Raw genomic sequence first — 26,242 nt, forward strand, 5'->3', positions numbered from 1 at the left:
TCCTCCTTATCAGAAGTGGACGAAATTAAAAATACCACCTCTGTTACAACATTTCTGTACACAGATCTTTCATTATAACCTCCAAACTATTGGGTTGCCCAAAAAGTAATTGCGGATTTTTCATATAGTCGGCGTTGACAATTTTTTTCACAGCTTGTGACTCTGTAATTGCATTCTTTCTTCTGTCAGTTATCAGCTGTTACTTTTAGTTTGCTTTAGAAAAAAGTGTAAAAAAAGTATTTTTGATTCAAGTTCATTCTAAGTTTTACTATAAATGCATTTACTTTCTTTTAAAAAATCCGCAATTACTTTTTGGGCAACCCAATATATGAATAATGCTTTTCCTTAATAAAATTGTTTTGCAAAATTATTTATTAATAAAATATTTATTTAGTTTTTTGGCAACACTGCTTCTACTAGCTACTCTAGACAGCCACTTTCATTCCCTTTCCTCAATAAAGCCTTTTGCCGCCATAAATACATGCGACTATGTGCGTGTGAAGTTTTACCGAGTCTGTAAAGTGAAATAAAATACACAAGAAAAAATCGCACAAGATTCTTGGGTGTAAAGCATGATTTTGATTAAATGAATTTTATAAATTTCTTTTGGCGCTGTCTTATGCTCGTATTCTTGTTGCAGACTTTGGTGTGCTATGACGAAGAAGATGATGATGATGATGATGATGGTGGTATGGTGGGGTAGGGTTACAGATGGTTATAACAATGCCTGGTTGTTGTACTGGCAGCAGTTGCAGCCACTGCTGTTGCTTGCTGCCTTAAAAGGACTATTAGGGTCTTAAATAGCAAAAGTAAAAGGAAGCAGCACTTCTCTAGGGGTTTGGGCAAAGAGTTTGAGAATGAGTGCAAGTGTGAGTGTGTGTGTGTGTGTGTGAAAGTAAAGCAGTTTTCTTAATTTACAAATTGGTGCAAAATTTTGTTAAGTTTCTCCCATTTGTTTTCTGTTTACATTTCTCATACTGTTTTCTTTCATTTTCTTAACTTTATTTCTCCCTTTTGTTTTCTTGGCGAGAAAGAAAAAATTTATTTTTTTTTATTTTTTTTTTGTTGCTTCCTCTCCACAATAAATTTGAAAAATGAATTAAGTGTATTAAATTGTTCGTGTGTCTGTATATATGTATGTGTGTGTGTGTGTGTGTGCGAGAGTGTGTTAAGCCATGAAGCCTTGAAGGAGTGTTGTGTGTATTTAATTTAACGCTTATAATGAATGCAATGAAGAGAAACAAAAACTAGATAAACAGACAGACATTACGACAGACTGCCAGACAGACATACAGTTGGACGGACATCGGGACCAGGAACGTTTTTAAAAGAAAACTTTTAAATAGAATCCAATGTCTTAAGGGGTTTCGGCTTATGTGCTTGGAATATTTTAAAATGTGGTATTAAGGCAATATACCAAACTTTATGTTAAGCCCAATGTTAAATTCTGTTTTTTGTTGGTGGCATTTCTGAGGCCCAAATTCTTTGTATGAGCATGTGTTTTCACAAAATTCATACACGCATCCACACATAGTTTGGAAGACATTTGGCAAATTGGAATTACAAATTACAATAAAGTTAATTAGTAGTCCAAAATTAGATGCATATATGGAAATTTTGTGTAATTTAATTTTGGGCCAGACAAAACCGAATATACACTGAGAGAAATGGAAGGAAGTAAGGAAGGATTGATCGTAAAAGGGCGGAAGTTTATTGGGTTGTGTATTACACATGGCTCAAGGAATACAGAAGATTGCCAGAGCGGCAAAACGTGCTTCCTGGAAGCTTTTCTGCGAACTGGTCGATAGCGTTAATTACACTGGAAAGATAAAAAATTTTCTCTCAAAAACCCATGTCCAAACTGAAACTTTAGTAGGCGACTTGGGTGTGAGAGCAGAGACAACGGAGGACATGTGGAGGCTTTTGATGAAAACCCATACGAAGGGACTCACGGTGACACCGGAATCTTGGAATAATGACATTGATCGAAGGTTTATAATAACGGAATTTATGGTGAAGAAATCCTTGAGGAGCTTCAAACCATTTAAGTCACCCGGATCTATGTGGATGCTTATGATGAAAACCCATTTTCCACAGAATACGAAGGGACTCACGGAGACACCGGAATCTTGGAATAATGACGTTGATCGAAGGTTTATAATAACGGAATTTCTGTTGAAGGAATCCTTGAGGAACTTCAAATCATTTAAGTCACTTGGGCCTGATGGAATATTTCCGGCGTTACTACAGAAAGAGGCAGACTATCTGGCGCCTGGTCTGGCCAAAGTTTTCACAGCGTGCCTAGAAATTTCATGTACTCCGAAAGCCTGGCAGGATGCAAGGGTGGTATTTATACCCAAGTCCGGCAAGGCAAGTTATGCGACACCAAAGGCCTAGAGACCCATAAGCCATACGTTCTTCTACTCAAAACCATGGAACGTATTGTGGACACCATGATAAAGAGTATGACATCCGGCGAACTGCTCAAATACAAACAGCATGCCTATGTCAAGGGAAATTCGATGGAGACTGCCCTGCACGAGGTTGTGCATATAAGAAGAAGAATCCTTCGATGCCAAAATGTACACCCTGGCGGTATGCATTGACATCGAGGGGGCTTTCAACAATGAGCGGACCGACACACTGATCCAATCCTTAGAACAGTTCCGGGTGCACCCGGTCCTTAGAGACTGGATAAACCATATGCTAAGGAACAGGCGTATAAATAGTGTGTCCCATGGCATAAAAATAAGGGAGAAAGTGGCACAGGGCACGCCACAGTGGGGGCATTTTATCGCCACTCCTTTGGGAGACCACCATAAATGACCTATAACGGATGCTGACTGAGGAGGGATTTGAGCCCGATGATGACTAAGGAGGGATTTGAGCCCGATGTTATAACACCTCTAAGGGCTAAGGATCCGAAGGAGCTATGCAGAAGGGCCGAAAGGGTATTGCATATGGCATATGACTGGTCTAGACCCAGAGGTCTCAATGTTAACCCAGAGAAGACTGAAATATGCCTGTTCACGAGGAAGACGAAGGTGGGCCAATTTAACGCACCACGTTTCCTCAATAACAGGATTTCCATATCTGACAAAGTCAAATACTTAGGTGTGATCTTGGACAGGAAACTAAATTGGAAGTGTCACATTCAGGAGCGTACTGAGAAGGCTCACAAATATTGGGCACTATGTAGACGGGCCGTAGGCTCGAAATGGGGCCTGAATCCTAGGATAGTCCACAGGAGCGTGCTCCTGTAGAGCCAGTGTACTATCCTATCCCAATGCTTACTTACGCCTCAGTAGTTTGGCGGACTGCTATGGTGAAAAAGTGCAACATAAGAACCATACAACAGGTTCAGAGATCATGTTGTCTTAGCATAGGCGGAGCGATGAGTACCACGCCCACTAGGGCACTGGGGACTATGCTAGATATCCGACCCATTGACATACAAATAAAGTGTGAGGCAGCCAATGCGGCTATGAGACTTAAGGCGATGGGAGAATGGATTGAGGATGGGAGCAGCTCGCGGTATAATCGAGGCGACGATAGGAAACCTGGAAGGAAGGAAAGAGGTTTCCTATCGGATATCTGAGATGAGTCTTGAAGTCGAGTGCGAGGCTTTGCTGCCATCGGCATAGTCTTGGATTGACGCAGCGCTAGTATTGCCATCTGGAAGATCATGTTACACGGATGGATCAAAGCTATAGGACAGAATGGGCCAGGGGGTTTACATTGAGAACCCAGGGACTGAGATCTGTTCTAGACCGCCTGACCATAATAGGGTCCTGCAGGCGGAGATCCGGGCGATCATGGAATGCGTCAAGTGGTGTGGTGCTAAGCTAGAGGACAGAGTGGGCCAGGTGGTCTACATTGAGAACCCAGGGACGGATATCTGTTTTAGACTGCCGGACCATAATACCGTCCTGCAGGCGGAGATCCGGGCGATCACGGAATGCGTCAAGTGGTGTGGTGCTAAGCTAGAGGACAGAGTAGGCCAGGGAGTCTACATTGAGAACCCAGGTACTGAGATCTGTTTTAGACTGCCTGACCATAATACCGTCCTGCAGGCGGAGATCCAGGCCATCACGTAATGCGTGAAGTGGTGTGGTGCTATCGCGAGGACATCGACTGTGAACATCTTTACCGACAGTAAAATTGCCATAAGGGCAATAACAACCAGCATGGTAAGGTCAGGAACAGTATTGCAGTGTAGGAAGGAGATTAACGCCTTCTCTGAGGATGGCAAAATCCGCATCGTTTGGGTGCCGTGCCATAATGGAGTAAGGGGGGAAACGAAAGGGCAGATGATTTGTCGGTGAAGGCCGGAGGACTGCCGTCAATAAATTTGGTTAACCCGAAGCCTTTCGGGTCGACTTAGTCCGAAATAAGGGAGTAGGTGAAGAATGCGCATGCATCGCATGTGGAACAGCGAAACGGTCGGTAGGACGGCGAAAATCCTATGGGGGGAATCTAAATCGTGAAAAGATGAGCCTATTACTGAAAGGAAGCAAGAAGGAGGTCAGTATAGCTTTTGGTATCATAAGGGGACACGAACTCAGTAATGCAAAATCAGTGCGGCAAGTGATAGCATGTGTAAGCCATGCGGGGAAGATGATGAGACGTTGGAGCATTTGGAGCATGATGAGACATTGGAGCGGACATGCTAACCTCTGCGCTACGGTGGCAGTACTAGGGTTCGGTCAATCCAAGACTGTGCCGATGTCAGCAGTGCCTCGCACTCGACTTCAAGACTCATCTCAGGTATCCACAATTGGTTTGAATCCAACCCAAATTGGTTTGAATGCAACCTAAATTGGTTTGAATTCAAACCCAAATTGGTTTGAATCCAACCTAAATTGGTTTAAATCCAACCCAAATTGGTTTCAATCCAACCCAAACAGGTTTGAAGGAAACTGTTATTAATTCGATATGAAATTATGTTTGCTGAACTCAAAGAATTTGTTCGATATAAACCAAAATTGGTTTAAAGGCGAACTTAATTAATTTGATTGACAAATAAACTGCAGACTTAATACGACGAATGGTATTAGGAAGTTTGTTTAACACTCGATTTAGGCAGAGTTGGTTCAAACTATAACTATAGGCGGACATGCGCTACGGTGGCAGTCCTAGGGTTCTGTCAATCCAAGACTGTGCCGATGTCAGCAGTGCCTCGCACTCCACTTCAAGGTTCATCTCAGGTATCTGATCGGAAAGCTCTTCCCTTCATTCCCCTTTACTCCATTATAAACTTAAATTTTTTGAGTTTTAACAGAACGACAACTAGTTTGAATCCAATCCGAATTGGTTTGAATCCAACCCAAATTGGTTTGAATCCAACCCAAATTGGTTTGAATCAAACCCAAATTGGTTTGAATCCAACCCAAACAGGTTTGAAGGCAACTGATATTAATTCGTTATCAAATTATATGTGCTGAACTCAAAGAATTTGTTTGATATAAACCAAAATTGGTTTGAAACCCAACTAAATTGGTTTGATTGGACAAAATCTCAAATAAACTGCAGACTTAATACGACGAATGGTATTCGGAAGTTTGTTTAACACTCGATTTATGGTTTGAACTATAACTATAGGCGGACATGCGCTACGGTGGCAGTACTAGGGTTCCGTCAACCCAAGACTGTGCCGATGTCAGCAGTGCCTCGTACTCGACTTCAAGGTTCATCTCAGCTATCCGATTGAAAACTTCTTCCCTTCATTCTCCCTTACTCCGTTATAAACTTAAATTTGTTGAGTTTTAACAGAACCACAATTGGTTTGAATCCAATCCAAATTGGTTTGAATCCAACCCAAACAGGTTTGAAGGCAACTGATATTAATTCGTTATCAAATAGGTTTGAAGGCAACTGATATACATTCTTCCTGAAATTATGTTTTCTGAACTCAAAGAATTTGTTTGATATGAACCAAAATTGGTTTGAAACCCAACTAAATTGGTTTGATTCGACCAAATCTCAAAAAGACTGCAGACTTAATACGACGAATGGTATTCGGAAGTTTGTTTAACATTCGATTTCGGCAGAGTTGGTTCAAACTATAAGTATAGGCGGACATGCGCTACGGTGGCAGTCCTAGGGTTCTGTCAATCCAAGACTGTGCCGATGTCAGCAGTGCCTCGCACTCGACTTCAAGGTTCATCTCAGATATCCGATTGGAATCCTCTTCCCTTCATTCCCACTTACTCCGTTATAAACTTAAATTTGTTGAGTTTTAACAGAACCACAATTGGTTTGAATCCAATCCAAATTGGTTTGAATCCAACCCAAAGAGGTTTGAAGGCAACTGTTATTAATTCGATATGAAATTTTGTTTGCTGAACTCAAAGAATTTGTTCGATATAAACCAAAATTGGTTTGAAGGCGAACTTAATTAATTTGATTGGACAAATAAACTGCAGACTTAATACGACGAATGGTATTTGGAAGTTTGTTTAATACTTGATTGATGCAGTGTTGGTTCAAACTATAGCTAAAATGTTTCTTCCCTTCATTCCCCTTTACTCCGTTATAAACTTAAATTTGTCGAGTTTTAACAGAACCAAAATTGGTTGGAATCCAACCCAAATTGGTTTGAATCCAATCCAAATTGGTTTGAATCCAACCCGAATTGGTTTGAATCCAACCCAAATTGGTTTGAAGGCAACTGATATTAATTCGTTATGAAATTATGTTTGCTGAACTCAAAGAATTTGTTTGATAGAAACCAAAATTGGTTTGAAACCCAACTAAATTGGTTTGATTCGACCAAATCTCAAAAAACTGCAGACTTAATATGACCAATGATATTCGAAAGTTTCTTTAACACTCGATTTAGGTAGAGTTGGTTCAAACTATGACTAAAATGTTTGATTAACATAGATGTTGATTTGATTCTTAATTCAGAGTAGCTCTGCCAACTTTATTTCATCTTAAATGGTTTGATTCATAAGAAATTCAACTTAACCCCTTGTAGACATATATTTTGCCTTTTGAAGTTACATATCCCATTTTTTCCCAGTAATAAGCCACAACTTATTATGTCTTACCTAACTTTGCCCTCTTTACTCTGTAATAGGAAATTCCTGCAGCTTTATGTGCCTTGAATTTCAAACTTCATAGATGTGAAAGAAAAACTGAGAACTTTTTCCGAGAATTTAAATTCTACAACAACCTGTGAAATTGCCTCACATAGATGTGTTAAATCATGCAAGAGATAAGCTACCATTTTTTTTTTCCCATTTTTCTTTGTTTTTTGTTTTGTATGTAAATCCAGAAATATTTTTCTAAAACTTCCCAAACATAGAAGTTACCATTTTTCTCATGACTTTTATTTTTTTTTGTTTCTTTGCAGTACCAAAAAGGATGACACTTTTGAACAGGTCTTAAATTAAACTCAACAACACAAGAGAGGAGTAGAGTGGAAGACAACATCAAACGAAAGCAAAGCAAACCCAGAATTAAAAAAAAGAGAGGCAAAGAAGCCAAAGGGAAAGATTGAAGGCAACTGAAAGTGACAAAATTTCACGAAATAAGAAAGGCAAAAAAAAGGGAATTGTTGCTGTTGTTTGGTTTGGTTAACAAGTTACAAGAAACGGTAACACTTGGTGAAGAAAAAATAAAAAAATAAAACAGAGAAACCAAAAACCAGAACACTGCTTATGAAGGCCAAACCATATTGGTAAGCAACAATAAGATTCCAAAGAGCACCCAGTAAGAGACACAGAGAGAGAGAGAGAAATTTGTCTTCTGCTGAAAACAAAGGATTTTGGTTTGGTCACAAAAAACCTCAAAAGAAAAGGATCTTCTAAAGGAATGTGTTGCAAAACAATTTGATAGTCTTTGCTATGGTTTCTCATACCCTAGAAGACTCCCTCAAGTTGTGGGTTTGAAAAAGGACAGATAGACAGACAGCAGGATCTAAGAAAACAACTAAACTATTGTCTCAACAACGCCAAGCGGAAAGAGAGAGAGAGAGAGAGAGGGAACGAGAGCAAATACCTCCTGCTGCATTTATATTTCCATTTTAGTTTTGGTTTTTTTTTTTTGTGCGTTGTCTCTCCCGATGTTTTCCCTTTGTATTGCTGCAGTGTTTGTTTTTGCCAAGTTCTGTTAGTTTCATTACAAGTCGCTCGCTGCGTTGCCGCCCACCAAGGCACACTTTGAGTCATCCAGATGCCCTCAAGCCAACAGGGGTATAGTTTACATTTAGTTTACTTTTGCATGATTTGACAGCAACGACAGCAGCAGTAGCAAAACAAAAAGGACATACTAAGAACGAACGAACAAACGAACGTCATCATTGTCACAACAGGATAAAAAACAATTACCCCACAAAAGGACCCTAGACAAAAGGCAACGTCCTGTCCTTTGGATTGTGTGTGGGTGTGTGTGTGTGTGACAAAATCATAGAAAGCCTTGTCATAGGACATCAGAAAATCATCTGACGTCCGTCTGAGCTGAAAGATAAACGCAGGGCTTTAAGACGTCATGAGAAAAACGCATGGGGGTGATGCAGCAGGCATATCCATAACACCCATTGCTGCAACCACAACTTTGAAGTTCTTGAGGACAGCAAACAACAACAACAACGAGACAAACAAGGCCAATAGAGACAATATGTTGGGTCCAACTAACACAGACCCCAGGCTAGCAACAGAGAACTCCTGCGCAACAACAACAGCAGCAGCTCAATATCAACATTATCACAGCAATGACAATTGTGACAAAACAACATATCACGGCAACAACAGCAACAACAAATCCATACAACAACATGATATGTTGTCCCTAAAGGACAATGACAACAACATAGCCTTGCAAATGAAGAGCAGAGGCAACGGCAACCAACACACTGGCAGTCTAACACAACACCAGACAATACAGCAAACTAGTCGCCTTGAAGGATTCAATCAACAGCAGCACAACAACAAAAAGCATGCCTCAACACCTCATATGAAGCATGCCACAGCAACAGACCAGCATACTGCGAACAACGACAAAACGACAATGGAATCTCACAAAACACACAGTGCACATACTCCCCCATCTACGGCTGCGGCTGCTGCCACCACCTTAAGAAGCAATGCAACAGCCAACTCTTCCAACTCCAACTCCTCCTCATCCACCATCAACACCTCCAACGCATCAACAATAGCAACAACAAAGCCACCTGCATCATTCCATATAAAATCGCTTATAGCCTCTGCCAGCCCCAACATAAGCAACAGCAGCAATTGTGCTGCTTCAGCGAAATCCTCTTCCTTGTCACTGCTGAATGTATTCTTCTTTTTGATATGCCTAAGTTCGCTGGCCTTCTCGCTCTATGCGAATATTCGACAGACGCATAGCGAACATTCGCTGCGGCATTTGCGGCTAATCGATGAACGCCTTGAGGACATGGAAATGCAATTGCGGCTGCAGCAACAGCAATTGCAGCAATTCTCCGCCGATATGGAATTGCAACGCAAACGTCTCTCACAAACGATGTTCACCAATGCAGCGGACACAGAGGCAACGGATGATGATGACGAAGAAGTCGATGGTGATGAAATTGATGAGGAATTCGATGGCAATCCGGAGGACTCCATGAGTGTTTTGGACAATGCCGGTGATTATGCTGTCGCAGATGTTATACCACCATTTGGTCGTCGTAATCGTGGCCTCAATTCCGTGCTCAATTTGGACAATTCGAAAGATGTCAACCAGGCCGTGCGCCTGCTGACACGTCAAGTGGGGGAACTACATCGTCTGAGACGTGATGTTTCCCAATTACAATTAAGCAGACGCCAGCATACGCGTCGTCAAACAGGAGGCGGTTCCGGTGCGGGTATTTCATCGCATGAACGTTTAACTAACTTCCAGGATTGTGGCTGTCAAGCAGGTGAGTTAGCCCAAAACCCAAAATTAATTTGCATTTAATCTAAGCCCAAATTAGAGGGGGGGAAGGGAGTGTTCGCAGACTACTTTAACTTTGTGGTCAACCACATTCCATTCAGAGCAACCGAAATTGCCGACATTTAATCAAAAGCGTAAAGCATGTGGTTACTGTTGGTTTCCCACAAAACAAAGAAATTACTCGCAAACTTGCTGACAAGAGGGAGTGAGCAGATAGTTTTTCAGAGATTTCTATCTTATAATTTGCATATATCCTTACAGGATGTGAAAGCGGAAAGGCATTTCTAATTATTGAAGTGAAGGAGGGATACATTAATGTGGCTTACCATATGATGGGTTTCGAAAAGTAGCTGTAGTTTAACCTGGTTAGCAAAATTAAGTTATAAACGTCATACTTCCTGCTATCGTGACTTAGGACAATAAAAGTTTAAAGGAGTTGAATGTTGAAGTCATTTTAGGGGTAACAATTTTTAAGATATGCTGATTTAGAAAATGGTAAAAGAATTATGAATAAATATGAAAGCTACAGCTAGTTTGATTCAAACCACATTAAGTTTGATTCAAACCACATTAAGTTTGATTCAAACCACATTAAGTTTGATTCAAACCACATTAAGTTTGATTCAAACCACATTAAGTTTGATTCAAACCCCATGAAGTTTGATTCAAACAACATGAAGTTTGATTCAAACCACATTAAATTTAATTAGGTTAGGTTAGCTTGAAAAGAGGGTACAGGGAGACCCTTTATCGGGAGATCGGTCTATATGGCAGCTATATCTAAATATGGACCGATCTAATCCATATTAACGTCAGATGTCGGGAGGCTTAAAGTAACTCACTGTTGCAAATTTCAACGAAATCGGGTAATAAATAATAATAAAGTTTTTATGGTCTTCAGACCCTTTATCGGGAAATCGGTCTATATGGTTGCTATATCTAAATATAATCCGATCTGAACCATATTTACGTCAGTTATCGGGAAGCCTTAAACTACTCACTGTTTCAAATTTCAACAAAATCGGATGAAAAATAAAGTTTTCATGGGCATTAGAACCTTTATCGGAAAATCGGTCTATACAGCAGCTATGTCCAGATATGGTCCGATTTGGCCCGTTCAAGAACTTAACCAAATCTGTGTCAAATTTCAGCTCAATATCTCAAGTTTTGAAGCCTTTAGAGTGATTACAACAGACGGACGGACAGACACACGGACATCGTTAAATCGTCTTAGAATTTTACGACGATCCGAAATATATATACTTTGTAGGGTCGGAAATCGATATTTCGATGTGTTGCAAACGGAACGACGAAATGAATAAACTCCCTATCCTACGGTGGTGAGTATAAAAAAGGAACCTCGAAAAAGAAAATCAAAGTTCTAAATTCGGTGCTACTTCCTTAATTGCTTTCCATGACCGTTTCGCTGTTCCACAATGTTGCATGCGCATTCGTCGCCCACGCCCTTAACTCCAACTGTGTCGAACCGAAAGGCTTGGGGTTAACCAAGTTTATTGACGGCAGTTCTCTGGCCTACACTGCCAAATCGTCTGTTTTCTCATTCCCATTTACTACGCTATGGCCCAGCACCCAAAGCGGATCCTGTCTTCCCCAGGGCAGGCCTTAATCTCCTTCTTACATTCCAAGACTGTTCATGATCTTACCGTCATTGTGGATATTGCCCTTATGGCCTGTTTACCATCCGTAAAAATCTTCTGCTCGACGTCCTGGCGTTATTTTGTTAAAACCACATCTGTTTCGATGTAAACAACATTTAGTTTGATGCAAACAATATTTAAGTTTGATGCAAATCATCCTCATTTAGTTCTTTGGTTCAAATCACATTAAGTTTGATTCAAACTACATGTAATTTGATTCAAACCACATTTAGTAAAAATCAATCTACATTGAGTTTGATTCAAACCACATTCAGTTTGATGTGCAAAGCTCAAATTGCAAATTTTGCCCATGAACATTCCTCTAAGGAAGAAGGGCAAACTTTTCACATATCAATATGTGAAGTCGAATTCATTAAAATCACATTTGTTTCGATGTGAACAACATTTAGTTTGATGCAAATCACAATTAGATTGATTCAACATATTTAGTTTGATTCGAACCACCTTTACTTTGATTCAAACCACATTAAGTTTGATTCAAACTACATGTAGTTTGATTCAAACCACATTAAGTTTAATTCAAACAACATGTAGTTTGATTCAAACCACATTTAGTTAAAATCAAACCATATTGAGTTTGATTCAAACAACATGTAGTTTGATTCAAACCAAATTAAGTTTGAATAAAAGCTCGAATTGCAAATTTTGCCCATGAACATTCCACTAAGGAAGAAGGGTAAACTTTTCACATATCAATGTGTGAAGTCGAATTCAAGTTTAAGCTCAATGATAAGGGGCCTCCTTTTTATAGTAGAGTCCGAACGGCGTGCCACAGTGCGACACCTCTTTGGAGAGAAGTTTTGCATGGCATAATAACTCACAAATGTTTCCAGCATAAGGAGGGGAAAACCAACGATGAAAATTTTTTCTGAAGTTTTCGCCAGGATTCGAACCCAGGTGTTCAGCGTCATATGCAGACATACCGCTATCTACGGTGGTATCCCAATGAAACTCATGTAGTTTGATTCAAACTAAATTTATTATGATTGGACTCATTGAGTTGGTTTCAAACCACATTTTGTTGGGTTTAAAAAGTATGTAGTTTGATTCAAACCATTCAAACTACATGCATAGTATGATTCAAACCACATGTTGTTTGATACAAATCACATTTAGTTTGAATAAAACCTTGTTCAGCTTGGTTCTAATCACATTTAGCTTGATTCAAATCAAATTTACATTGATTCAAACCACATTGAGTTTGATTCAAACAAAATGTAGTTTGGTTCAAACCACATTTATTTTGATTGAAACCACATTTAATTAGATTCGAAACATACATAGTTTGGTTTGAACTGTATAAAGTATGATTAGAACCAAATTTGGTTCGATCAAAATTCATATGATAGGGCGAAATAAGCAATTTTTTTTTCTTTCCTTCAAGAATCTTAAGATTTGTTATCGAAGTGGTCTGCTGAAAGTGGTCTAGGCATAAATCCGTTTAAAACGGAAATCATCTTATTCTAGAGGATATACAAGGTAGCTTCAATGGCTTTTGCCTCCTTTGGTCTCACATCCCATTTACCAAAAACCCAAAATACCTGGACGTTTTGCTGCACAAGAAAATATAAAATCCAACATTTTGGGAAGAGGAAAACAGGTACTGTTAGCCCTCTACACTTGCAAGAGGACTGTTGTCAAATGTTGGCGATTGAAACGAGGTGTCATTCATTGCCTGTATACTAGAATTGGCAGACCAATAACTCTATAAGGTAGTTGATGTAACCACATTTTATGTAGAGGTGGCAATCCTCAACAAACTTCTGTAGGTGAGCAAGCTCGTTTCGGTCCAAAGGTCCGATCGCCGTGGAAACAGGATGACCATTTGTCATTTAAAGGCGCCAATAACCCGTCTTGTCATATCGAGCATCACAGGCACTCAGTATTTGTGCTGGAGCCATAGCCGCCCGGTCTCTTACTGAGACTCTCCGCTCGATACCACTGATTGTCCGCGACTGCCATTGCAGCTACTCCGTATGGAGCATTATATGATCCGAAATCTGTGCACGCGCCCGGTAGCTCGCAGCTAAGCTTTTCATGACAGCAATGAATGAACACCACACAGATCGGACCTCAATGTTCCAGCCTGTATGATGCTCATAGCTATCCCGTGCCGGGATCCTATACGGTGTTGTGGTTTGGTGGAAAGCGTCTCAAAAATCCAACCACTGCTCAATACTCAGTCTAATCTAAAGATGCGGCTGACGCTGTGTTACGCCTGATTGGCATAAATAACTTTTCAGACTGCCATTAAATCTTTGAAGATTGTATTTCAATTTTTAAAACCGCCCTCGAGGCTGGGCACTTCAAACTTCACCTTTTCTGAGTTTTGGGCCACAGATATTGGGCCACAAGCTGACAAGCTTGCAGTTTAGACTAAAGTTAGCATATAATGATTTCAGCATAAACTTTTGAGAGGTGGAGGAAGAGGAAACTATCTCTTATGTCCGTGTCTGGAGGCACCGTAGCGCAGAGGTTAGCATGTCCGCCTATGACGCTGAACGCCTGGGTTCGAATTCTGACGAGACCATCAGAAAAAATTTTAAGCGGTGGTTTTCTCCTCCTAATGCTGGCAACATTTGTGAGGTACTATACCATGTAAAACTTCTCTCCAAAGAGGTGTCGCAAAAAGAGGCCCCTTATCATTGGGCTTAAACTTGAATCGGACTGCACTCATTGATATATGATAAGTTTGCTCCTATTCCTTAGTGGAATGTTCATGGGCAAAATTTGCATTTGCATTTTGCATATGCGTGTCTGGGTTAGCAGATTTGTATAGCTCTCAGTTATAAAGTTTTATAAAGACATGCCTTATTCAACTGTAGACCGTATTCGGAAACAATGTCTCATTAAGCTACCAAAAGTAGTTCGAAACTAAACTAAGATAAGTTGAATCCTATTTCAGGTTGTGTGAATCCTACGTACAGTAGTAAGAATAAAACGCAAAGGAGAAAATAACGCAATTTAGTTTGTATACAACGCAAATTAGTTTGATTAAAACGCCAAGTAGGAGAAAATAACTCAAAATAGTTTGAATCGGGGCTGCGGAGTCTAGCACTCGACTCCGACGCCGTGTCAGAGTCGGAGTATTAAGCAGGAGTCAGAGAGCCCTTTGTAGTCGGGGCAAGCCTGCTCAACTACGAACCAAAGTCCGACTCCGGTTCAATACTCCGACTTAGACTCCAGCCTCAAAAACTCGACTTAGACTCCAGCCTCAAAAACTCGACTCCGCTCTACTCCGCAGCCCTGGTTTGAATACAACGCAAATTGGTTTGAATCTATCCCAAGGTAGCTTGAATCCAACTTAAGATAGTTTGAATCCAACTTAAGGTAGTTTGAATCCAACTTAAGGTAGTTTGAGTACTACCTAAAGTAGTTTGAGTCCAAACTAAGGTAGTTTGAATGGAATTTAAAGTAGCCTGAATCCTTCCTAAAGGAGTTTGAATCTTAACTAAGGTAGTTTGAATGTAAACTAAGGTAGTTTGGATAATATCTTAGGTGGTTTAAATTTTATTTATGTAGTTTAGAGCTTTGAGTGTTATCTTTGCTATCACAGGTTGATTCCTTATTCCTTAGGTACTTTGACCCCTACTCAAGGTAGTTTGAAATTAACGTATGATTGTTTGAATCCCACCTAAGTAGTATGAATTCAACCTTCAAATCCAAACTTAAGTAGTTTGAATCGAACCTAAACTAGTTTGAATCCAACACAAAATTGTTTGAATCCAACCCAAAGTAGTTTGAATCCAACGCGAGGAAGTTTGAATCCAACGCAAGGAAGTTTGAATCCAACCTATGGTTGTTCGAATACAATCTGAGGTAGTTTGAATCCCAAACTAATTGAATTTATCCAACAATTACTAGTTTCATTCACACCAACTTTGTGTGAATCCAACCCAAATTAGTTTGAATCCAATCCATAGTAGTTTGAATCCAACGCATAGTAGTTTGAATCCAACGCCAAGTAGTTTGAATCCAACCTATGGTTGTTCGAATACAATCTGAGTTAGTTTGAATCCCAAACTAATTGAATTTATCCAACAATTACTAGTTTCATTCACACCAACTTTGTGTGAATCCAACCCAAATTAGTTTGAATCCAATCCATAGTAGTTTGAATCCAACGCCAAGTAGTTTCAATCCAACCCAAATTAGTTTGAATCCAATCTATGGTTGTTTGAATCCCAAACAAATTGAATTTATCCAACAATTACTAGTTTCATTCACACCAACGTTGTGTGAATCCAACCCAAATTAGTTTAAATTCAACGCATAGTAGTTTGTATCCAACGCCAAGTAGTTTCAATCCAACCCAAAGTAGTTTGAATCCAAACTATGGTTGTTTGAATCCCAAACTAACTTAATTCACCCAACAATTACTAGTTTCATTCTCACCAACGTTGTTTGAGTCCAATCCAAAGTAGTTTGAATCCAACGCATAGTAGTTTGAATCCAACCCATAGTAGTTTGAATCGAACCTATGGTTGTTTGAACACGACCTGAGGTAGTTTGATTCCCTAACTTATTGAATCCTTCCAACAATTACTACAATAGTTTCAATCACACCAATGGTAGCTTGCATATCTAAATTAGTTTGATTCCTGCCTAAGACACTTTGAATCTGTTCCAAGGTAGTTTAAATCAGATGTAAGATGTTATGAATCCCACCTAAGGTGGTTATAATCCTACCTAAGGTTTTTTAGTCCCACCTAAAGTAGTTTTATTCCTACCTATGGTAATTTAAATATTGCCTAAAATAAATTGAAACACTCCTTAGTTGGTAGGGCGCCCCGGTGGCCGAGTTGGTAGCGTGCTTGATTACCAGTGCAGGGGTTCGACTCCCGCCAGAAGCCTTGGTCTGTCGCTACTGTGGTATCACAATGGACTTCAAATTGTCTAAGTGAGCATATAAAGGACTGCCACTCTTTCCTAACCTCCTACTTAGTAGGAATCCAACCTATAGTGGAAAATAGAAGGATTCTTCTTCTTCTTGTTTCAACTTAATGGACTTAAATGTCTAAATGCAATCAGATTACCCACCGGTTGGACTAAAACCAAATTAGAGTAGATTACAGCTTTAGTTTAAGCTACCTTGATTCAATCTAAACAAAATTCGTTTCAAGTTCTTTTCTAAGACTCGAAGTGGCGATCATGGATGTGAACAGTCAGGGCTTGAAAAGAGAATCCTACAACCTATCAAAGATCACCTCCAAAAGTTGCTATGTTAGGGTGTTTTTTGGGATGTTATTGCGAGGGTCAATGGCTCGATTTCCACCAAAAGCTTTGGCCTGTCCCTTCTGTGGTATCAAAATGGACTAAAATACTCTAATTGAGTCTGCTTCAAAGACTCTCATTCTAGCCTAACCTATCCTAAACGAAGGAAAATTCGTTAGGTTGATACCAAAGAGAATAGAAAATACAAGAAAAAGTATTTTATCCGCGTTTTGATTGGATGAAACGAACCTTTTTTAGCCTTCTGTATATAGGCCTTTGATATCTTGCTGGTATTTTATCCCACTAGTGTCCTCGACCATATTTCCATTTATTTTCATTTCAAATTTCTATTATTTCAAATTGAAACAATTTTCCATATCAAATACTTCACTTTAAAATGCCACTTAAAGTTGTCATTGAATGCACTTCAGCAACACTTTAAAAATAAATTCAAAATAACCACACTTGAAATGTTACTTTAAGAACGACATTGAATGAATAACAACTAATACAAGAAAATAAGAAAACTCCCATTCATGACCTTCTCGCTTAGCACCAAATGCCACTTAAAATCCCAGGCATTTTGAATATTTAAATCCTTATGGCTTACATAGAAGGAAATTCCCTTTCACAATTCCATGCAAGCGTTGATATTCCAAACGAAATTATTCCACTCAATTATAAATAAACCCCTTCTTCTTCTTCGATGTGACCTTCTTTAAGCTTTCACTAAGTCCTTCGCATTTAACCTTTTCCTATGACTCGTTCCAACTTTCGACTCGACATCAGCAGGAACAGGATCAAAGGGAAAAAGTTGTGTAGAGTATTTGGGGGAGGCACACACTAAAAACCTATGGAACTGCCAGCCAAGCCAAGACAGACAAATGTTTGTTTGCTTAAAGATGACAAAAACCAAGAAATTTTGCCAACATGAAAAAGACCAACCTTTCAAGAGGCAAGGACAATGGCATTATCATTGTTTAAAAGTAGGTGGACAGACGGACCGTCTTACGCTACGCCCCCCAACTCACTGCAAGTATTAAATTGAGAACCGGAAGAAACTCTGAACTCTTAGCATGATAATATGGGTAGAGATTATGAGAAAGTGAAACAAATAACAATTTTTGACAAACAAATGATGCTAATACAACATGGAATACTTAAATTTAACCATAAAATGAACACAGATGTTCAGAAATGGCAACAATGTGCGTGTAAAAGTGATGATAGGGTTATAATAAGGGTTCACAAATTTATCAAAGGGAAACATATCAGTAATACCTCTCTTATAGGCCATAAGACCTAAGATAGGGAGATGGAAATGGGATTCCAAATTTGTTCGCTGATGGAGAAAAATACACCTTCTATGGGCTCAAAATCCTACACTGGGAGATCGGTTCACATGGCAGTAATACCCAACAAGTAAAAAGGCGTTAAGTTCGGCCCGGCCGAACGGGTATATATATATAAACCACCTTTCTTCAAAATCCTGAGAAAGATGCATACCTTAGACCCCATATCAGCTATATCGAAATATGTTCCGATTTGGACCAAATACCAACAAGTACAAGTCATTGTTCAATTGTGTATAACAAAATATTGGTCTTTTCAGTAGCTATATCTAAAAATGAACCGATCTGAACTATATACGACACGGATGCCGAATAGCCTAACATAAGTCACATTGTCAAATTTCAGTGAAATCGGATTATAAATGCGCCTTTTATGGGGCCAAGACTTTAAATCGTGATATATATACAAATCTGCAGCGATTTGCGCCAAGTTGCAGAAAAATTTCAAAAAGCCTAACGCAACTCACTGTCCCAAATTTCGACGACATGGGAGAATAAATGCGCTTTTTATGGCCCGAAAACCTTAAATCGAGAGATCAGTCCATATGACAGCTATATCCAACTATGAACCGATCTGGGCCAAATTGAAGAAGTATGTCGAAGGGCCTAACACAACTCACTGTCGAAAGTTTCGCCGACATCGGAGAATAAATGCGCCATTAAAGGGCCCAAAACCTTAAATCGAAGAAGAATATCGACGGACTTAACTTACTGTCCCAAATTTCGACGACATCGGAAAATAAATGCGCCTTCTATGGGCCCAAAACCTTAAATCGGGGTATATCGGTCTATATGGCAGCTGTATCCAAATCTGAACCGAACTGAGCCAAATTGAGGAAGGATGTCGGATGGCTTAACACAACTCACTGTCTCAAATTTCAGCAAAATCGGGTAATGAATATAGCTTTTATGGGCGTAAGACCCAATGTCGGCGGATCGGTTTATATGGGGGCTATATCAAGATATCGTCGGATATAGCCCATCTTCGAACTTCAGTCCCTTATGGACAAAAAAGTATCTGTGCAAAGTTTAAGCTCAATACCTCAATTTTCTACTGTAGCGTGATTTCAACAGACAGACGGACGGACATGGCTAGATCGTCTTAGGTTTTTACGCTGATCAAGTATTTGTATACTTTATAGGGTCGGATGTGTCTGTTTCGATGTTTTCAAACTACTATAGGTAGTGTTCAAACTACCATTGGTAGTATTAAAACTACCATAGGTAGTATTCAAACTGTCATAGGTAGTATTCAAGCCACCATAGGTAGTATTTAAACCACCTTAGCTGGTATTCAAACTACCATAGTCAGTCTTCAAACTTTAATAGGTAGTATTCAAACTACGATAGGTAATATTCATAACACTGTTGGTAGTATTCAAACTACCATTGGCAGTTTTCATACTGCCATTGCTAATTCACTCTACCATAGGTAGTATTCAAAATATCTTAGGTAGTATTGAAAGTACCGTTGGCAGCATTCAAATCACCATGGGTAGTATTCAAACTACTATAGGTAGTGCTCAAACTATCATAGGTAGTATTCAAGCTACCTTAGGTAGTGTTCAAACTATCATAGGTACCGTTCCAACTACCGTAGGTAGCATTCATAACACCGTTGGTAGTATTTAAACTACCATAGTGCTATTCAAACTACCTTAGGTAGTATTCAAACTACCTTAGGTAGTAGTCAAACTACCATAGGTAGTATTCCGACTACGTAAGGTAGTATTCCGACTACATAAGGTAATATTCCGTCTATGTAAGGTAGTGTTCAAACTATCATAGGTAGCATTCATAACACCATTGGTAGTATTTAAACTGCCATTGGTAGTATTCAAACTGCCATTGCTTATTTACTCTACCATAGGTAGTATTCAAACCATCATAGGAAGTATTCAAACTACCATAGGTGCTATTCATACTACCTTAAATTGTATTCAAACTACCTTAGGTAGTATTCAAACTACCTTAGGTAGTATTCCGACTACGTAAGGAAAATTTTCGACTACGAAAGGTAGTGTTCAAACTACAATATCACAGGTAGTGTTTAAACTATCATAAATAGTGTTCAAACCGTAGGTAGTATTCATAACACCGTTAGTAGTATTTAAACTGCCATTGCTAATTCATTCTACCATCGGTAGTATTTAAACTATCTTCGGTAGTATTCAAACTATCATAGGTAGTATTCAAGCTATCTTAGGTAGTATTCAAACATCCTTACGTAGTATTCCAATTACCTTAGATAGTATTGAAACTACCTTTGGCAGTATTCGAACTACCATTGGTAGTATTCAAACTACTAAAGGTAGTGTTCAAACTATCATAGGTAGTATTCAAGCTACCATAGGTAGTGTTCAAACTATCAAAGGTTGTATTCAAGCTACCATAGGTAGTATTCCAACTACCATAGCTGGTATTTAAACTACCATAGTCATTATTCAAACTTTCATAGGTAGTATTCAAACTACGGAAGGTATATTCATAACACCGTTGGTAGTATTTAAACTACCATTGGTAGTATTCAAACCATCATAGGAAGTATTCAAACTACCATAGGTGCTTTTCAAACTACCTTAGGTAGTATTCAAACTACCTTAGGTAGTATTCCGACTACGTAAGGTTGTGTTCAGACTATCACAGGGAGTGTTGAAACTACCGTAGGTAGTATTCATAACACCGCTGGTAGTATTTAAACTACCATTGGTAGTATTTAAACTACTATTGGTAGTATTTAAACTACCATTGGTAGTATTCGAACTAACATCGGTAGTATTCAAACTGCCATTGCTAATACACTCTACGATTGGTAGTATTCAAACAATTATAAGAAGTATTCAAACTACCATAGGCAGTATTCAAACTAACATATGTAGCTTTGGAACTACCGTAGGTTGTACTCAAACTATCATAAATATCAGTCATATTACCAAAAGTAGCATTCGCAATACTTTAGGTAGTATTCAAACTGTCATTGATAGTACTTATGTAGTATGCATTACCATAGGTAGTATTCAAACTACCATAGGTAGTACTCAAACAACCACAGGTAGTTAACAAACTAGCGTAGGTAGTATTCATACTACCAAAAGTAGGACTCAAACTACCATAGATAGTATATAGACTACCATAAACTACCGTTGGTTGTATTCAAACCATAGGTTGTATTGAAACCACCAATATGTATAATATACACTACCACAGATAATATTCAAACTATATTAGGTAGCATTCAAACTACTATAGGTTATATTACCATAGGTAGTATTCAAACTAGCATTGGTAGTATTCAAACTAGCATAGGTAGTATTCATATATATTATGGGTAGTATTAAAACTACCTTAGTTAGTAATAAAATTACCATGTGTTGTATTCAAACTACCTTAGTTAGTAATAAAATTACCATGTGTTGTATTCAAACTACCTTAGGTATTAATCAAAGTACTTTAATTGGTAATCAAACTACCATATGTAGTACCCAAACAACCTTAGGTATTATTCAAACCTAACCTAATGTGGTTTCAAATCCTACCTTTGATTGTTTGTAAATGCATTGAACACCTGTATAATACACAAATCCTATGATGTATATTTTCCGAGCACCTGCCATTCATAACCCTTTTGCAATCAGCATCCATACGTTCATTTATAGCTTTTGCCAGTCGGTCTGTTTTCCATTAGAAAAGCAATGCTTTATCCTGCTTCTGGCAGAACAAGCAAACAGACAGCATTGCATACTCCCAGAGAGTGTGTGTGGGTGTATGTTTGTTGAGAAAATGATATGACTGCCAAAAGAGTGAAGAGGGGGTGTTGCTGGGAGGCAACAATGTTTTTATGGAGTATAAAGTATCTTCTTAATGGCGAAAGTTTTTTTTATGTATGCAGAAGTATGGTGTCTTGTTATGAACACAAGTGCCGTGTGTTTGAACAGAGAGCAAATGTTTAACAAGTCCTTGCTTTCATTTAATCCTATCTTCTCTTACAGCAGCAGTACGAGATAATATTTAGCTGCTGTTCTGTAATGCTGTGGTTGTTGTTGTCATTTCGTTCTCGATTTCATTTTATCTGCTCTAATGTCTGTTAATTGTTTGGCAAATGTCATCGCCATCAGAAAACCAAACCAAAAGCAGAAGCATCAGCATCAGCAACCCCCAAACCAAAGTAATTTATTTTGGCCCCAGAGTGGACCAGGCATTGCCATCTGAGCTCTCACAAGTTCCTTCCATTACACCCAAGTGCTGAGAAAACTAAACAAATTTCATTGTTAATATACCAACGCAGTGAAATATTTGGAACCAAAGAAACACAGAACACCGAAAAATTACTTTTTGGTTAGCTCGCTCCACTGACAGTCATTTAATGGCTGATATACCCTTCTAAGTCATATCATCTGGTGCTGCTGCTCGAACTAATGCAGGCTTGTAATTTCTCCCAAAGAAGGGCAAGAAAAAGAAGGGCATTTTGTGATGATTAGGCAGCTATTAACACATGACAAATTTTATTATAGCTGACAGTTAATGGATGAGCATTAAATATACCATCTGTCAACAAGCGCCTTATAGTTTTACATTCAATTTAAGCTTAAGAGTTAAATGGTTCTTTGTTTGGTGCTGTAGATATATGATCTAAAAAAATATCAAAAACATTTAAATGGAAGCTTTTAAAAGCAAATAAATTAAATTTTTATTGGCTTGAGTCAGTCAAAAGTTAATTGCCATCGAAATTAATGTAAATAATTATTGTGGGGGGAGAATTTAAAAAAAAGATGTTTTACACAAAAATGAATTTGAAATTAAAAGTTAATAAAAAATTTAACCACTTTTAATTACAACTAGTACCATGCTAACTGCTTTTGTTTCTAGTATTGTAAAAAAGTGTGTCGAATTGTGGGTTCATCTGCTGACTCATAAGCAGTGAACGTTGTTCGTTTTTATTTACAACTAGCTGAACCAGGCCCGCTTCGCTGCCCCTTCTTTTACTTTATATGGAACAAAATTTTCCTTGGAATATTTTTTTTTTCTACAATTAAAGAGCTTTTAGTGAAATACCATGCTTCGAATATAGTATAACGCTTGACTAACAGTTTGGCAATATAAGTGCCTTTATCAGAATCCCATATGATTTTTATTGGTATACGAATTTAAGTTTGGATGTAAGGTGTACTCCATTCTTAAAATACTTTATTTCAGCCCGATATTCTCATGATGTCTGATTTAGCGGTGTTTTCGAGGGTGAGGCGGTCCCCCTGACACTTGGCCCTACGTGCTCTTCTCTCAAATACCATTTATTTAAACCCCATATTGCAATTGGTTTTGAGGGGAGTTTACAGGATGAGGCGTCCCCTAAAAACATGGCCCCAACATTGCTAATCAAATTCGTTTTTTAATCTCAAATACCTTTCATTTAAGACCAACATTGACATGGTCGATAAATATGCCCGATTTAGGTGTGTTTTGGGGAGTGGGGTGGTTCCCCAAACGCTTAACCCTGAAAATATATCAGCAACATGATCTATTCTCATATATTTGAACCCCATATTGTCATTGGCCTCAAAATTGTTATGGTGGTGCGGTGGCCCCGTAGACACTTTTCCCGAACATTGATATCAGATTCGTGCTTTACTTCCAAAAACCTTTCATTTGAGTCCCATATTGCTATGGTCGTAAATTTGTCTTCTTTGGGGTATGTTCTCGGGGGTGGGCGCATCCCCAAACACTTGGCACCACATTTGGATATCAGATTCATATTCTACACTCAAATACCTTTTATTTAAGCCCCATATTGCCATGGTCAGTAAATAAGTCCTGTTTGGGGGGTATTTTGGGAAAGGGGTGGACACCCAGAAACTTTGTCCCAAATTTGGATATCAGATTCGTGTTTTACTCGCAAATACCTTTCATTTAAGTCCTATATTGCCATGGTCGGTAAATATGTCCGATTTAAGGATTGTATATCAGATACGTTTCTAATCTTTAATACCTTTCATTTGAGACCCATATTGTCGTGATTGGTGTATACATATATTTGGTAGGTTTTGGGGTGGGGCGCCACCCCTAGGTATCCCATCCGAAATTTGAACACCAAATTTTTGTTTGTAGGTTTCTATAAGAGACCACTCAAATTTTCGCTTAAATCGCACCACCCATCTACGAGATCTGGCTTTTCTGAAAATTAGGCCAAGGGGGAGGGTCCGCTTCCCCTTCAAATATCAAAAAATGTAGTAACTTATTTTCACCGCGATATCATTATGCACCATCAGTGAAAATTTCAAAGAGAATCGGTTCAGTCGTTTCTGTGTCTATAAGGAACACACAAACGTGGGATGGGGCGTCCCTCCCCATAGACACCAAGAAAGTTGAAAGTGTCCTGTTGGGGGGTTTTTGGGGTGGGAGACGCTCCGAAAACTTAGGGTGAAATTCGCAAAGCAAGTTCGAACTCTACTCTTAAATACCTTTCATTTGATGCCCTTATTGTCCCAATCGGTAAACTTGTCCTTTCGGGTGGGTTTTGGGATAAGGCGTCCCTCCCCATAGACACCAAGAAATCAATTTTTATGCCAGATTTGTTTTCTACTTTTAATTACCTTAATTTGATACCCATATTGTCCAAAGCGGTGAAAGTGTCCTGTTAGGAGTTTTTTTTTGAGATGGGGACCCTCCAAACTCTTAGGATGAAATTCGTATAACAAGTTCGAACTCTACTCTTAAATACCTTTCGTTTGATGCCCATATTGTCCCAATCGGTATACATGTCCGTTCGGGTGGGTTTTGGGATGGGGCGTCCCCCCGGGTTTTTTGACCTCAAAATTTTATACCAATTTCATTTTTATATGGAGTACCATAATGTGGCATACAAAATTTCGATACTTTAATTGGTGCACCCATCTCCGAGATCTGGCGTTTTTGAAATTAGGGTAAAGGGGACCCTCCCCCTTCGGATATCTAAAAAAGGAGTAACCTACATTCACCGGGGTCTCAAACTCTACCATCTGTGAAAATCGGTTCAGCCAAAACAAACAAAGCGCGACAATTTCATTTTTATACCCTACATCACTACTGCGGTACTGGTTATTATCACTTCGGAAATTTGTTTGTAACACCCAGAAGGAAGAGAGAAAGACCCATTGATAAGCATACCGATCGACTCAGAATTACTTTCTGATTCGATTTACCTATGTCCGTCTGTCTGACTGCTTGTCCGTCTATCCATGTCAATTTGTGTACAAAGTACAGTTCGTAATTTTCCTCCTATCGTCTAAAAATATTGTACAGACATGTTTTTCGGCCTAAAGACGAAGCCTATTGAAATTGGAAAAAATCGGTACAGATTTGGATATAGCTCCATATAAATGTTAGTCCGATTTGCAGTAATAATGCAATAACGTGGAAGTTTGTTAACCGAATTTGGCAGGGAGGGTTCTCTCTTGACTCTCGATATTACTGGTGAATTTCTTAGATCTCGGTTTAGATTTATATATAGCTCTCATCTTTTTATATATATATATCCCCAGATTTTCGCTCCTACAGTCACTGCAAAAGCATTTATTGACCAATCTCATAAAAATGTTGTACAACGCTTTTCTTGACGACTTCCACAATACCTATAGAGTTTGGTCGAAATCGGTTAAGATTAAGATATAGCTCCCATATATATATTCGTCCGATTTGGGGAAATATTGCAATAAAGTGCTCATTTGTTAACCGAGTTTCGCGAAATTTGTCTGGCAGGATATCATTACGGCTCTTAATATTACTGGTAAAATTGATAGAAATCGGCTCAGATTTAGATATAGCTGCCATATATGTATTTCACCCGATTTTCACTTCTAGAGTCAGAGCAAACTCATTTATTGCCCAATCTCGTCACAATTTTGTACAACGCTTTCCTTGACGACTTCCACAATACCTATAGAGTTTGTTCGAAATCGATTCAGATTAAGATATAGCTCCCATATATATGTTTGTCAGATTTTGGGTACTTTGCAATAATGTTGTCATTTGTCAACCGTAGTTATTACAGTTTGAACATATTTGCTCGTAATGTGAAAAGGATTAAATTATAACCCATCTGAAAACATCTGATTTCCTTACTGC

General features: G+C 38.8%; 1 protein-coding gene across 2 annotated transcripts in view; it reads left to right on the top strand.

The window, feature by feature from the left end:
* LOC106082129 (collagen alpha chain CG42342) overlaps positions 1 to 26,242 on the top strand; it is a 685,565-nt gene that overhangs the window by 127,023 nt on the left and 532,300 nt on the right. For both annotated transcript variants that reach the window (XM_059362423.1, XM_059362422.1), the window contains exon 2: positions 7,358 to 9,886. In XM_059362423.1, coding sequence (XP_059218406.1) covers positions 8,494 to 9,886 — 1,393 coding nt within the window. In that variant the 5' untranslated portion in view covers positions 7,358 to 8,493. The remainder of the gene's footprint in view (positions 1 to 7,357; positions 9,887 to 26,242) is intronic.

This window comes from Stomoxys calcitrans, chromosome 2 (genome assembly GCF_963082655.1).
Source record: "Stomoxys calcitrans chromosome 2, idStoCalc2.1, whole genome shotgun sequence".
Taxonomy (NCBI): Eukaryota; Metazoa; Arthropoda; class Insecta; order Diptera; family Muscidae; genus Stomoxys; species Stomoxys calcitrans.